The following is a 14,985-nucleotide window of genomic DNA, read 5'->3' as shown; positions in this document are numbered from 1 at the left end:
TAGTTGTAATGGTATTGGTGAGCGAATTGCATTGGTATTGGTGCCGGCGAGATCTTCGAATTTCGAATTTCGATATCGACTAGCAGACCAGACTGTGGCTTGCGTGTGAGTGTGTGGGTATTCGAGCTGCGGCTCAAACCGGATTTCGAGCATGCTCTCTGCTCTTTCATCGAACAGCATTCGATGAGGTGCCGCCGTCCCAGAACTGGTTCTGGTTCTGGTTCTGGTCCAACTCGAGTTGAGGTTTACCTGCTGCGGCTGCCATCGATGCTTTCTGGGGGTTAATATTCTATTAGAGGCTCATTTGTGTGATTGCCATCAAGGATATGGATATACTCGGAGTGCTGAGCACTAGTGCAATTTTCCAGCGATTGCCTTTTCACTTTTAGCCAAGCCAATTGGCATTGGGAAGTATTGGCAATACGGTAATCGCAATCATTTGGCTCAAAGCATGCTTTAATAGATTTATACTCATACAACTCAATTTCATTTTGTAGTTTTTTGTTTTTTGTTTTGTTTTGTTTTTCGTTTGCATCTGCTAATTATCGTATTCAATGATTTATCTCTTGGCCATTTTAAATTTATCATTTGGCCGGACGGGGGGCAGCGGGTGAACAGTCTCAATATCGCCTTGATGGATCGTCGATCGATTGATGGATTGTGTGAAGCGAGTTTAGGTTCAGGTTTGGGTTCGGGTTCGGGTTTGAGCCTGCACTTGTCTAGGCCTTATTATGATGAGTACCTCGGATGGATCTCTGACATCTTGCTTTGTTTCTCGTTGTGGCGTTCATGTTTCTGTCTAGTTCAATTTGTTAGTAATTAATGATTTATTCAATTCTCGCAGTTTGTTGTCTTAATTCCTCAGAACTCATTATTGATGGCTCTTTTCAACTTGTCTATATCCAACTGTTATGCAACTCAAATTCACGCATTCGTCAATATTAAATACCGACGGACTTTACCAATATTACTAACATATGCTTATATGTATTTATGATTTTAGTTAATAAAAATATTTATCTGCATGACGAGGTTAGGCATTATCAAATATATAAATTTAAGGTCTTTTCTCATTTTTTAAGCTGTTGTAATGTAATTTTACATTCGCTTATGTTGCAATATTATTTTGGCAAAGATTTTTAAAGTATGTTTAATATTTAGTTTTCTAATTCAAACAAAATATAATCATAAATATTTAAATGATATAATATCTTAATTTCAAATGATCTGTATAAATTTAACTTAAGAACAAATTATTTAAATGAATACTACTTATATATTTTTTAATATATTTACATAATTATGCTTAGAACAAAGTTTTCTTTTAATAATATTTCTTTAACGAAAAGTTAGATCATTAATAAATTAAATTAATATTTTTACTTAATTAATAGAACCTCAATCATAATATTATTATGAAGATGCGTATATAGACTGAGTAATATAGCATAAAAAAGATTATAACACCTAGAGAAACAACAACGGTTGCCTGGTCCTAGGTAACGAATTCAATTAAAGTTCTATTTGAGGTGCTTCATTTGGACAAACAAGAACGTTTTTAATTAATTTCAGCAGACCGAAAAACAAATAAGAAACTCAAACTTGATGCGTTCTTGCAGAAAATCTTACAAACTGAATGGGGAATAACAGCAGAAAATGGCTGTGGGATTGAAACTGAGATGGTGGATAGAGCATGCTCCGGGAACGGAATTCTCATCCGCGTTGGCTGTCGAACGACTTGGGGCACTCGGATTGAAATTGGCAGCTGCTCAAGAACTATTTCGAGTGGATCTCTAATATTCGGAAAACTCGTACATGAAATGTACTTCAAGTGGCCATTGAGGCGCAACAGTCGACAGGCCAGGGAAAAGGGAATCGGGTGACGAGGGAGAAACATTTCCAAGCATTTTCGAGCGTTTTCTTCGCGCCTTCTGCAAGTGCCAGACGGTCAGATCATCGAGTAAATTTTTGTCTCAATTCAGAGAAAAAATCTTGGCATAAAATTATTAATTTGATTTTGTGACATAAACGTGAGCATATTCTGTGCACCGATTACAAATGGTCAGTGATTACGCGAACAATGCGAATTCAATTTGTTTAAGCTGCTGCCAGAGATCGAGTACGGACAGCACCCGCTCCCCTTCTCCTCCTCCTTCTCCAACTCCTCCTCAAGCAGCTCAAGTGCTGGACTGTGCTGGTAATGGTGTCATGTGCTCCTGCTGTTGGAGAATGGTGATCCGAGAGTCGTGTTTGGGTATGGCCTCAGTTTCAGGTGGCCACTGGCCATTGGCCATTGGTCAGTGTTTTGTTAATGCGACTTGATTAATGACTTATTATGATGTCAGATTAATAAGATCGTTTTCCAAATGGCTTGTTTAGTTTGTGGCCCTCTCTTCCCCTTCCTCTTCCACCTCTCTCGGTGTCTCTTTGTCTGCCTGCAAAAGAAGTCAGAAAGTCAAACATGTTATTCGCATGAATCCGACATAAAACAACTTTTGCTTACCTCTGACATTGAGATCTCTGCGCATTATTTAGAATAACATTTTTGGATAAGCCATCTGAAAAATACAACTTTATTACATTTTTTTAAATAAAATTTTTGAATAAAACAACGCACCTTTAGGTCCCAAAAATATATACTAGTCTTCAGAACCAACTGAAAATAAATCTAAGAACATACAAAACACAGCATTTGATTGAATTTTTAAATACTATATTTTATTATAAATATTACAAATAAAAACAAAATCTCATTTGTAATTTAATTATAATTTTTATGCTTTTCTTTTCTCTGTTTGTTTTGCATTTTGCACCTCGTCTCTTATCATCCACATCTTCATTTTCTTCTTGTTTACATTAAAATTTAAGTTTTATTTACAACAAATTAATTAGCTTCCACATTTCATTTCTTTTCAATTTTGCATTTCATTTCGCCGTGAAATGTATGTGTGATGCACTCTTTATTTAAATATCTTTTTATTTCAATTCTTATAAATTTTGTTTCATGTGAATTTCTACAATAATAGCTTTTAATTTTTTTTTGTGATTTTTGTTTTGTTTATGGAAACTTAATCGCTTAGTTTCTTACAGAATGAGGCCGAAAGTTACGTATCTAGATTGAGTTAGGATTATTTTGCCAATCGATTCCAGTGTTGACCACACTTGGCTGTTGGTCTGCCTTACATTTCCACGCGTCTTCCTACACATTTTCACATTTTCTTTTGCAATCACAAATGTTGTCTCTCTATTTGGGGTTTACTTTGTTATTGCTATTGTTTGAATTCTGGGGGAATTTACAAAACGAAACGATCTCTACAAGTTACACGCATAATATTACGTAGGATTAAATACATATATAGTATCTACATATCAACATATGATGATTTTTTCATTTTCTGTTCATTATTCTTTCATTATAACTTTGGTATATGGATTTCTACATTTCTCGTTTTTCATTACTGTTCTCTGTGTTTGTGTGTGTGTGTATGTGAAAAACGTAGAAATTGAGTTGAGTTACGTACATACATTCAATATAGTTGTTTATAGGCTTAAGAGTCACCATGCATTTTGAATATATGCATATTTTATTTATATTATTTTTCTACTTTACATGGATTATTTCATTTCTAAAGTATTTTTGTTTTTTTCTTTTTCTTTTTTTTTTGAAAACAGCGTGTACATTTCTTTAACAATGTATAATTTTGGTTTTTTACTCTTTTTAATTTTTGTTTATAATGTTGCCAATTGGTTTTGTCGGTATACTTTATATCCTTTACGACCTAATTCAAGGGTTTTACAATTTTTCGTAATTTTACAATTGAGGGAATTAAATATAAATTGGAATCAATCACAATTGCACAAGAAATAATATATAGTAAAAGTATTCGAAAAGCAACTAGAAATTCTTTTTTTGATAATCTTTTCACATCTTCATGAGAGAGTTTTCTAAGCCTGGGAAAAACTATTTGTATTCGGCTGACCGAAGTGCAAGTGATTCTCGAGTTTCGTCTCTGCCAATTGTTATGCTTTTCGGTTATCCTTTTGGTTTATTAAATATTTGTTTTTAGCCATTTTCTCCACAGATTTGGTATCTCTTTGTCTAATCCTTCGACATTTAGCACTTATTGTTTAGTTTAGGTTTCTAGTATTCTGCTTCGATTTGTATTTTATGTAGTGGTCGTTACTTTTCTCCCTCTTTCTGCTCCTCTTTCTCTTTTATTCCTAGCAACATAAAACACGCTAATCTGCATATTGCATGGTTTTAGCAATTGGTTATCTTTTTTTCGTTTTGCTACAAACATTCAATTTAGTTAGTATATTATAGTATGTTTAGGTTTATGTTATCTTGTTGTGTTGTATAGTGTTTATACATATATGAACAACTATAGCGTATAAATTAATCGTACTCGTACATTAATCATAAAGTATGCTTTACACTTAGGACGCATAGATCTAGTATTATCGTGTATATATATATATGTATATATATATATAGTATATAGTATTTACTCGTATATATGTTTCATATATATAGTTGTTATTATTATACTTTAATCGTATTATTAAAGTTATTATTATGCATTAGTTTAATACACATATATACATATATATCTATATATGCATGTATATACACACATCAATATACACACATATATTCATATATATATATATATATATATAGCTTATTTAATTCTGAGGTCACATGAGTTGGTTTTGTTGAGTTTTACGCTTTAATTGTATTTTATTTAATTTAACTTATTACGCTTTCTCCATTTGCATTTGTAAAAATTAAATAATAATATGAAAATAATAACAATTAACTAAGTTGTTGTGTGAAGTATAGTGTTGTGTAGTGTAGTGTACATCAACGCATTGTTAGTCCTCTTGTATATAGTTCAAAACAAATTCATAAATTGTAAATTGTATTTAGCTTGAAATTGCATTTAGTTTTGTTCTGGTTTTGGATTTGGATTTGGATTTGGACTTGGGCTACTCCTGCTTCTGCTTCTGCTCCTGGTCCTGCTCCTGGTCCTGCTCCTACTGTGGACTATTGGGTGGCGTTATCTCATCTCCCTCGCCGCCCGAGCCGGGTTCGCCCTTCGTCTTGTTCTCCTTCTTCCATTTCATGCGTCGATTCTGGAACCAGATCTTGATCTGGCGCTCGGTCAGGCAGAGCGCATGCGCGATCTCAATGCGTCGTCGGCGCGTCAAGTAACGGTTGAAATGGAACTCCTTCTCCAGCTCCAGCGTCTGATAGCGTGTGTAGGTCTGGCGGCCACGTTTGCGCTCTGTTGGTTCCAAGATGATCAAAGGTCCCCCCCAAAACAAATAAAGGAGAGAAGAGAAAAGTTCACAATTAAAATCAACGCATAATGCACAGACAACAACAAATATATAAAACAAAACAAAAATACCAATGCCAAAAACAACAACAACTACAATTACAATGTATACAACAACAAGAAGAACAACAAACTATAGTATAAAACTACAAAGGTAAGATCTGAAATGCAGTCACATTTGTATCTGTAGCTGTAGCTGTATCTTTAGCTGTAGATGTATCTGCATCTATAGCTGCGGGCTTTGTTCTAGACCCTATTCGAATCTCGGGACCATTCGGAGTCTGAAAACCACATGATGCGAGGCGCATGCAGCGTCCACAGCGTAGACCGAACCTGATTAAAAGACGACCTTACCGAATTCAGATATTTGTACTTGTCAAAATCCCAACAGGCCTCGATTGTGCCGCGGCATCTTTGGGATTAAGGTTGGAGAGATCATGAACAAGCGGACAGATTGAAAGAGAGAGAGAGATAAAGGGAGGGAGACAGGTGTAGGCACTGGGGCCAGGCTAACTAATTACCAAGTTGCCTGGCCCTGACTACGAGTATCATGAAGCGCCCAAATTTTAGGAAAGTCTGTTGGAGTTCAGTAGCAACCGCGTGGAGTTACTTGCCACAGAGAGTAACTGTAAAATAATTCGGCATAATTACTGCGCCCGAAACGAGTTCAGCGCCTAATGACACTTACTATAATTATAATTTTGGTAATGACAAAAACAAAAACAAAAAAAACAACCACTCAGAGGGAAAACCGAAAGCAAAACATGAAAATGCCACAAAAAATATGTCAAATATAATTCGAGCTAATATAATTGTCAATGGCAAACGCTTGGTGAACTCCGCCCCCTCTCCCCCTCCCCGCGGACTTTTGAAATGGTCAGCTAGCGTGAGAGCTTTCAGTGGGATCGGGGTAAATGGGTCGGCTCTTGGATATGTCGCCAATCCCACCCTCAGCGGAAAGGGAAATGGATGTGGAGAACCCCAAGCGAACTGAAATAGAGGCGTTCGACTTTGGCTCGCTTAACTATTTTTTAATAACATCTTCAGCATTTGTCTTGCTCAACTCGCTCGTTCAATTTTTTCCCCCCATTTTTTTCTCATCTCTAGCTGGAGGTCATTACATCATAAGCTCTTTTTGTGCGGCGGCCATTAATGCGCGCGAATCCGATTCATGGCACAGTGAGGGTCAGCCTGAAGGGAAGGGGAGTGGGAGGTGGAGCAACAGCGGCAACTCAGCTACCTTCTTTTAAATGACACGACTGATGCCATGTCTATAACCCAAGGCGTTCGCATTTAATCATCATCAGTTAGACGAGTCGCCGCAGCAGCAAAAAAAAAAAAACTTGAGAGATTTGTGGTAAAAAGCGTGCGTGTTTTTTTACCCTTCTTCTGCGGTCTCTATCCCCCGCTGGCCACCGCCTTGGAGTGAGTAGCCTGAGCCGCCGTCAGTGGGCTGCGTATTAGACGGGGATTAAGAGACTCGTTATGACTAAGTTGTGCTGAATAAGGCCTGGAAGCACTTTCACCTACTAAGCTAAGAAGATTCTTCTAAGACTTGATTGACAACAAAATAAGTCCAAGTAATCAAATATATATTTTTAAAATAGTTTATGAGTTCATCATGTTTAAAGCGGTCTTAGTAAAAAGCTAACCAAAAGACGTTGTGAATGTCGTGTTTCGTTCTCATTCAGTATATTACATTTCTCCAACGGAAGCTATGCAAAAGCAACTTCAGATAATTAACAGTGGCAGAAGCGGTTCCCGAACCAAGATACCCAGATACTCAAGGACTGAGCATACCCAGCTCATGCAAGGCAAATAAATGATTATTTTAATTGATAAAAACACCTTCATGGCTCAAAAGTCGATGACGACTGTGAAGTTTATGCCACGACGCGGAAGGGGTGCGGTAGAGGGGGAGAGGAGGAGCCTATCGTTTGGTCTTTGGCAATTTAAGAGCGGGCGTGCTCTCCTCTTGGCGGCTGAAATTAGTTTTTAATGATGCCTTTGCACATTTCATGTGGTCATCACTCAAAAGGCCACAAAATGAATTTTTTCTTTTCTTTCAATTTTCTTGATATTTATTTTTTTTAATTTTTATAGAGCGGGCGCTTAGTTTTGCAGTGCGTCGGGAGTAAACTAAAATTGTGTACTGAAAAATTATTATAAACGCATTAATGGCGCTTGAAGAGAGTAGAGAGCGGAATATAGAGATGGAGTAGGGAGCAGTGAGCAGGGAGGGGGAAGGGAGAAGACGGTCGGCGTATCAAGTACAAAAATATAATAAAGGTGAAACAATTAATATGAAAAGGAGCTACGATACGCACTCAACTCAACTGAAGCGGAGGCCGAGGCAGAGGCAGAGGCGCCGAATGTGGCGCAGTTCTCAAAAGCCGCCACATGCCACGCCCCAAACGCCTAACTGCTGGCCAGCTCAACTACCGGTCGGACAATCGGTTGGTTGGCTGAGTGGTTGAGTGGTTGAGTGGTTGGCTGTCTGGCATTAATGCTTTTTGATATGAAAGCGTATTGTAATTAAATTGCGATTAGGCCACCATTTTAACCATTTTACTTGTATATTACTCTTCTTACTCCATAATGGATTTTATTCCATTTTTTTCTTTCACTCCCTCCCCTGCCTTCCCACTCCAAATGCACACAATTACATTACTATTATTGTGCATATGTGTGTATGTGTGTAACGTTTAAAGGAAATCATTAAAATAATTACGCCAACATTTTATAAAATTCGTTGAAGTTGCAAACAAATAATTACTATCTAAAAACAAAAAAATAACACAAACTAACAAAAAGAAAATAGAATTCACTCTGCACGAAAGAAGTGAAAATGATCTAAGTAAAATATTTTTTGAAAGCACTTAAATCAAAATTATCAAGTTTATAAAACAAATTTAAGATTTTCGTAAAGTGTAATTTAATAAAATGGATTTTCAATTTCACTCCCATTTCCTAGAGAAAAAATAAGGACACGATGCTAACCATTACACCTTTGATCGTAAAAAAACGACAACAAGCTGTAACCTTTAACTCATTGGCCAGGTTAAGGCTTAAAAACAGTCGCCGTCGTCGGTGGTCGGTTGTCTGTTGACTTGTCAAACTTGCATGTCATGGCAAAAGCATAAATAAAATAAGTAAAAATGTAAAAACAAAAAACAAAAAAAGTAAAAAGCACACATCAAATGCGAGTAAATGTTTTTTTAATTGCGGAAATTACAGACAAACGCGCGCCGCTGCAACAAATGCTGGCAAATTATTATTATTTATGCCCGCGAGTTGATAAATTTTTACCTGAGAGTGAAAGAGACAAGGATGGAAAGAGAGAGGAAGAGAGCCAAGAATACGGCGTGTGTGGTATTCGAGGTGGTTGTGATGTCATCCGTTCTCCGGCAGCTAAAACTGCAAAGTCAGTCGATGACTTTGTGCTAAATAAACGGTAAACAGCGCGCCCCCTGGCGGTGGGAATGGCAACACTTGCTGACATACTTGCCAATTAACGCAGTCTCAGCGATATCTACATTACGTACATATAGCCAAGACCGTCTGACGGCCAGTCCAAAGTTTTCATTACATTTCAGCATTTTGGACATTTTCCAGCTAGAAAATTTTGTGTTTTCCACACCACCAAAGCCAGTGAAGTAAACGGTTTATCAAATACGAGATTAGATGACTGAATTGGTGGGTTTTTAATTTATTTCCAAGCTGCAATTTTTTCAATTTTAATTAAACAAAAGAAATGTGAAAGAACGCTTTGTATAGCATAGCAAGTACCCTGTATTTATAATGAAAAACTCCTGCTTCATATTTTGTCATTCTAAACGTAATGAAATTTTGAAAATAAACAGAATTTACAATTCTTGATATCGTATAAGGAGAACAGATTTGGAGTCGAAAACTATGTACCAAAAATTAGGTTGATCTAAGACAATAAAGATATACAATAATACAATTACAGGGTATTAAAAGAAGTAGCATAAATGGTTGCCCTGTCAGAGGTAGCGGCTACAATTAAAAATTACCATTGACCAGCAGCACATTTATAACATTTTTAATTTCGTTATTCTTTTTGCTGACCAGAATCTCAGGAGACGCTGCGACTTTTTAATTTGGGACTTGTTAAGCACTTAAGAGGGTTAAAAATCGACAAAAGTTGACAGAAATAAAAAAATAACAAAACACACATACCCACACATACACACACACAAACAAGCACATCTAAAATGCGCATAAAGGACAGCAAAAGAAAACCGAGTTGGGATGATATGGAACCTGCCTTATAAATGCGTTCATTAGAGACGACTGCACATGTGCATTGACGGTGAAAGGGGAAAAGGAAAAGAATTGGGGGGCTTTAAACTTTATATAGTTATCGTTTAAACAAAAGAAATACAGAAAAAACTATGCAGCTCAAGTAAATTTTGAATGCGAGAATACCCAGCAGGAGAAGCGTATATTTAGTAGGGTATATCTTTACAAAAAAGTAATTATATTATTTAATATCGATTCGAGCTGGGTTTTCTTTCTGAAGTTTGAGTATAGGGTATATTTTAGCTAGGCTTTCTGTTGTTAGCTATTCTCACTTGTTTAGTTCCTGCGTTTTTTCTATGTTCCCCATTTTGAATGTATTCGAATTCAGATTCAAGCATTCGCTGGCTGCATGGTTGGCCATGGCTACCCATGTCAAAATATTTGACAGCTGACTAAAACATGCTATGCGAGACGGCAACGGACACCAGCCAGCTAGAGAGAGCGAGAGCCCGGGGGCGGACAGGCGGACCGGCGGACAGGCAGTCGGGCAACCAGGCAGTCGGGCACATCATATATCCCTAGTCAGACCAAAATTCAAACACTCTTTCGGCTGCCTTCTCTACCTCTCTCTCTTTTTCCCTCCCTCTCACCGTCTCTGTCTGACTGTCGGTCAAGCGGGCTGCAAGCTGAGCGCCTGTTCCATCATGGCAGGCGGAGCTGGCGGCCATTGAAAAGAGCGGAACCATGAAACATGTGGCCTGACATTGATGACGACGCCGCCGATCAACCCGCAACTGCCACGACTCAGATTAAAGTGTGATGGGATATATCCAACTTGATATGTAAGTATTTGTATATGGCTATAATATTTAAATATTCCCTGTAATTAATTCATTCTATATTAATTTCGAGACTGCATATTAGAAATTTAATATTTTGTCTAAACAACTTAATTGTTTATTTTTATAAATTAGTTTTGATGAAATTAATTGTTTGTTTTTCTGTTGGCACATTTAAAAAAATTGACTAGATTCTAATTAAAATTTATTCCATTCAATCTTTTTTTTTTAAAGTTGTCATAAGATTTATTTTTTTTAAAGTAATTATTCTATTTTAAATAGCGAAATATTAATTTTTTCACTTTCCATGGGAAAAGTATCTATATTAATCGTTTCAAACAGAACATCTCGATTACAAGTTAGGTAATTTTAATAATTTAATGCTTTTTTAAATTGTTATATTTTTGATAAAAAATATTATTAATTGTTCTAATTTGTAAATTGTATCTATAACACTTTGAATGATTTTAACAATTGCCTAAACTATTTGAGCCAATTTGATATTATAAATAAAAAAACTTTTGATTAAAGAAAAGAGCATGGCTCTGAGGCATTGGAAACTCAGCTGGGGATCTGGACAGTTGGGCAAGTTGTTGGACAGAACCACGAGAGAGCTTCCTCACTTCATTGCTGCATGAATAATATTCGTAATTTGTCAAAAAGGTTGGCCAAATCCCAAAATAAAAACAAAAAGCGAATGAAACCAAAAAAAATACGAAGCGAAATCCAAAAACAGAGCTGCGATTGAGCGAAATGAATGGCAAAAGCAAAAGAAAGAACAACAACAATACAACACCCACAATTTGAGGCAAGTGCTCTTGTTGTTGTTGTTGTTGTTGTTGTTGCAGTTGCTGTGGATGCCTCAGGACAATACCCCGAGGACCTTTGGCGAGCTGTTGCCATTATTTTTTGGACTTCTCTGCGTTATGTTGCAAAGGGGGTTGGCGAGAGGGAGCAGGGGACAAAGGAAGAGAGAACGAGGGAAATGGGAAGCGGGAAACGGAAAGCGGGATAGAGAAAAATAAAAGCGAAATTTCCTTTTCGCATTTGCTGCGCTTTATTAAACTTTTTGCCGCACATGGAAATCCCATGGAAGTTCCTGTGTCATTTGTTGTTGTTGCTGTTGTTGTGGTTGTTGTTGCTGTCCATTCGACGCTCAGTTGTCGTTGTCGTTGTCGCTTTCATTTTGACAGTCCGTGTCACATTGGCCAGCAGCTGCCAGTGGTTGATGGAGGTGGTTGCAGACTGTGGTTTCGGTTTTGCTTCTGCGTTATTTTTTTATTTTTTTTGTTGGTTTTTTGTTTTATTTGTTGAGAAAATCTTCACGCATTTGGCAAATTATCTTTTGATCCGCACGCTTAAATTGCTTGCCACGGAAGGTGGCAGATACTGGTGGCTGCGTCAACACAGTGCCACATCGAATGGACGTTGGCAACAACAAACTAAGCCATGGCAATCGCCTGCCTAAGTAGTTGTTGTCTCAAATGTCTCGGGCTGCCATCGAAAAGTAGTTTGCGCGCAAATCCTCAAGTTAACAAAACTCCAGCACAAGCACAAGCACATCCTCCAGATCTCCTCCCGGACTTTGCCACTTCCGGCCAAGACTCGACCGTGGCACATTAAGTGCACCGCCAACAGACAACAGACAACAACAAAGTCGCGGGGCAAGCGACGTGGCAAACTTTCCAAAGCCAGCGCCAAGTGCCATCGAGGGGCGGTGGGCGGGGCGTACTGCCAACGGATGATGGCCGGGGATCAACGTTTTACGGAGCCGTACAAAACTTTTGCAGCAGACAACGAGCGACGAGGCAAACGTGGCAACGTTCAATGTGCAACTTTTTGGCAAGAAGTTCTTTTCATTGTGCTGCGCCCTCTGACACTGAAGCGGCTCCAAGGACGAAGGACGGATGGGACTAAGGGGGTGCTTGAGGGTTAAGGAGGATTGGAAGCTGTCGCACATAATGCGCACAATGAAGTGCACTTTTCATACTCGAAAGAATTGAAAAGTTGTTTGCCACACGAACACGCCTCAAACGAGCGAGAAGAGATGAGATATAGAATCTCTCATCCAACAATTCGATTTGAGTTGTTTTCCAGAATAAATATTCGATAAATAGATGGGCATTTACTGCTTAGTCGAATACAATTTACCCATTCAATAAATGATGAATGAGATACAGTCAAAACTTCCTCTGACTCAAAGTATTGAAAATGTAATTCCAATCAAATAGAGTAGAAATATCTTTTAGCTCCGTTTTACCAAAATCAGCAAAAAGAAGAGTTTAAGTAACAGAATTTTTTAATCAATTAAATCAATTAAGTGTATTTATTAAATATTATGACTTCAAACATTAATACATTTGAATATAATTAACAGCCAAAACATTCCCTGCCAATTTTAGACAACAACATCGAAATCTCAGCTAGGAAATGCTTTGGCTCTGGAAATTTACCCACATTTAAATAAACATCAAGGCGCAACAAGGTCAAAAATAAAACTCCTTGGTCTCACACACATGTGCATGTACAAAAATGTGGAGATAGACTCACTAAAGGATGCTACTTGGGTTCAGTTGTGGCCAAGAGCAGCAGCAGCAAACAAACACTTGTTGCAAGAATTTGTTGACTGTCGCTGAAATTTATGACCCAACGCCGAGCGACAAAGGGAATGGAAACAGACGGCAGGATAAAGGATGAGGAGGTAAACGAGGAGGCAGCCAAAGGCCGCAAGTTTTTGCTGCTTACGAGCAAATTATCAAAAACCAACTGGAAACTTTGCCAACACCAATACAGCATCAAAACAACATGAACGGACCAACCAGATCCTCAACAAGGCGACTGCCAAAGGCAACACCACAAGCCAGTTGCCTCCAGGAGCTGCTCTTGGTCTTGAACTTGGACTTGGGCTTGGGAGCCATGGATGACTGTGCCCTTTCCAGCTGCATGTTATTATGTCTTTCTTTTTTGTGCTCATGAGTTACAACTTAATTGAAAGTGCGCTTTGTGGCAGCGACAATGCTCCTGCCCCGACCCAGAATCGAGCTCTCCAACAGGACGCCAGTCACGATCGGCACTCTTTAGTTATTCGCCTAATGCCCGGGTGAAATATGACGAGGCGTTAAGTAGTTACCAAGCCACAGTGGAAAGTAAAGAGATTTGTTATAAGCGTGGTAGATAGATTGCAATTGCATCTTTCAGATAGTTTAACTTACGTGTATGTGAGAAAATAGGGAGGAACTTAAGTGGAATGGAAAGTTTCAATTTCGAATACAATATCATATCAGTAAGTTGTTTCAGGCAGCTTTTAAATTCATATTTTCTGTACTAGTGCAAATCGATTAATTCAATTGTCAGTGCAATAACAAACTTAATTATTGCATTGCAATTTCATGCTGATTTTTCTAATGGAACAAAATTCGATTAAGTTGTCAACCACTGACTGAAGTTAAGTAATTTTTAATTTTCGACCCACTGTGTCAGCTATTTTTATTGGTTGCACCACAAGAGTGAAAAAGCTGAATGCAAAACCTAAGCAAAAATAAACTCGTATGCATTTAATCATCGTAACTTAAGCTCGAGATCATGTTGTGCCACAGACTCACAGACTCACAGACACACAGAGTCACAGAGTCACAGTCCGAATCTGAGTCCAAGTCTATGGCTGACCACGGACCGCACCCTCCGCGGGAGATGCCAGCTAAGTCTGATTCTCAGATCTTGGGTCTCAGCTTTGTTGCTGTTATTGTCTCTGTTGTCGCTCCTTCATTTCTTTAATAAAAAATATAAATAAAAAAAAGAAAATTTCGTGTCACCGCAGCCTTGGTTGCCGTGGCAGATTCTCTTTTTTTGCTGTTGTAGGCGCACAAAGGCGGGCAAAGGAGCAGAGGGAGGGCGGCGGGATTAAGACGACGCGACGCAGTGGTTGGCTTTGGCCAGCTCCGAGTCCAGGTCCAGGTCGGGCCGCTGAATGGAGTGCGGCCGCGGCGTGTTCTGGAGATTAATAAATTGATGGCATCCATTGCACATAACGTGTAACTAATGGCACTCATCAATTCTGCTTTACATCTCAATCTGGTGTTGGCAAAAACAAAAAAAAAAGTAGAATTTGTCGGAGAAAAAAGCCAAGACTGAGCCTCGATGTGGGCAAAACAACTCGCAGGCCATTTGGTAATGAGCCAATGTTGAGGCTGGATAAGAAAACTCTGTGTGCTGCCCTCACTTTCATTAGAATTAAAAAGGGAAAGCAAATCTCTGTATATCGTTTTTGCTACGAATTTTCCACTTATGCAATGCCGTCTGTTGTCTGAACCGATGCCTATAAAGTGTATCCTGATGCTGACATGAGGTGAACCTTTTAAGCAAATTGTCATTGGATTAGTTACGCTCCGATTTTGCAACCTTTTCGCTTTCATTTTCAACAACAAGACTATTGTCAATTTGCATTATTTAACAGACCGCCTTCTGTGACTGTCCGAGTCATAGTCAAAGTCAGAGTCCCTTTTGGTACCTCTTTCGACCTCTTTCACACTGCGTGACAT

The 14,985-nt window shown here is 38.3% G+C and overlaps 1 protein-coding gene and 1 long non-coding RNA gene across 2 annotated transcripts in view; both read right to left on the bottom strand.

The window, feature by feature from the left end:
• Positions 1-1,977: 1,977 nt before the first annotated feature.
• LOC117789612 lies at positions 1,978-2,566 on the bottom strand. The gene is made up of 2 exons (XR_004617917.1): positions 2,504-2,566; positions 1,978-2,435 (listed from the first exon to the last, which is right to left on the bottom strand). It is a non-coding gene; the product is annotated as an uncharacterized LOC117789612 (long non-coding RNA).
• Positions 2,567-3,033: 467 nt separating this feature from the next.
• The window catches only part of LOC117789610 (homeotic protein antennapedia), a 118,417-nt gene continuing 106,465 nt past the window's right edge, over positions 3,034-14,985 (bottom strand). Inside the window, exon 7 of the mRNA XM_034628658.1 lies at positions 3,034-5,288. Within this exon, the coding sequence (XP_034484549.1) occupies positions 5,038-5,288 (251 nt within the window). The 3' untranslated portion in view covers positions 3,034-5,037. The remainder of the gene's footprint in view (positions 5,289-14,985) is intronic.

Source organism: Drosophila innubila (genome assembly GCF_004354385.1).
Source record: "Drosophila innubila isolate TH190305 chromosome 3R unlocalized genomic scaffold, UK_Dinn_1.0 2_E_3R, whole genome shotgun sequence".
Lineage (NCBI taxonomy): Eukaryota > Metazoa > Arthropoda > Insecta > Diptera > Drosophilidae > Drosophila > Drosophila innubila.
Note: the sequence above shows the minus strand (reverse complement) of the source record. Positions and strands in the feature narration are given on the sequence as shown.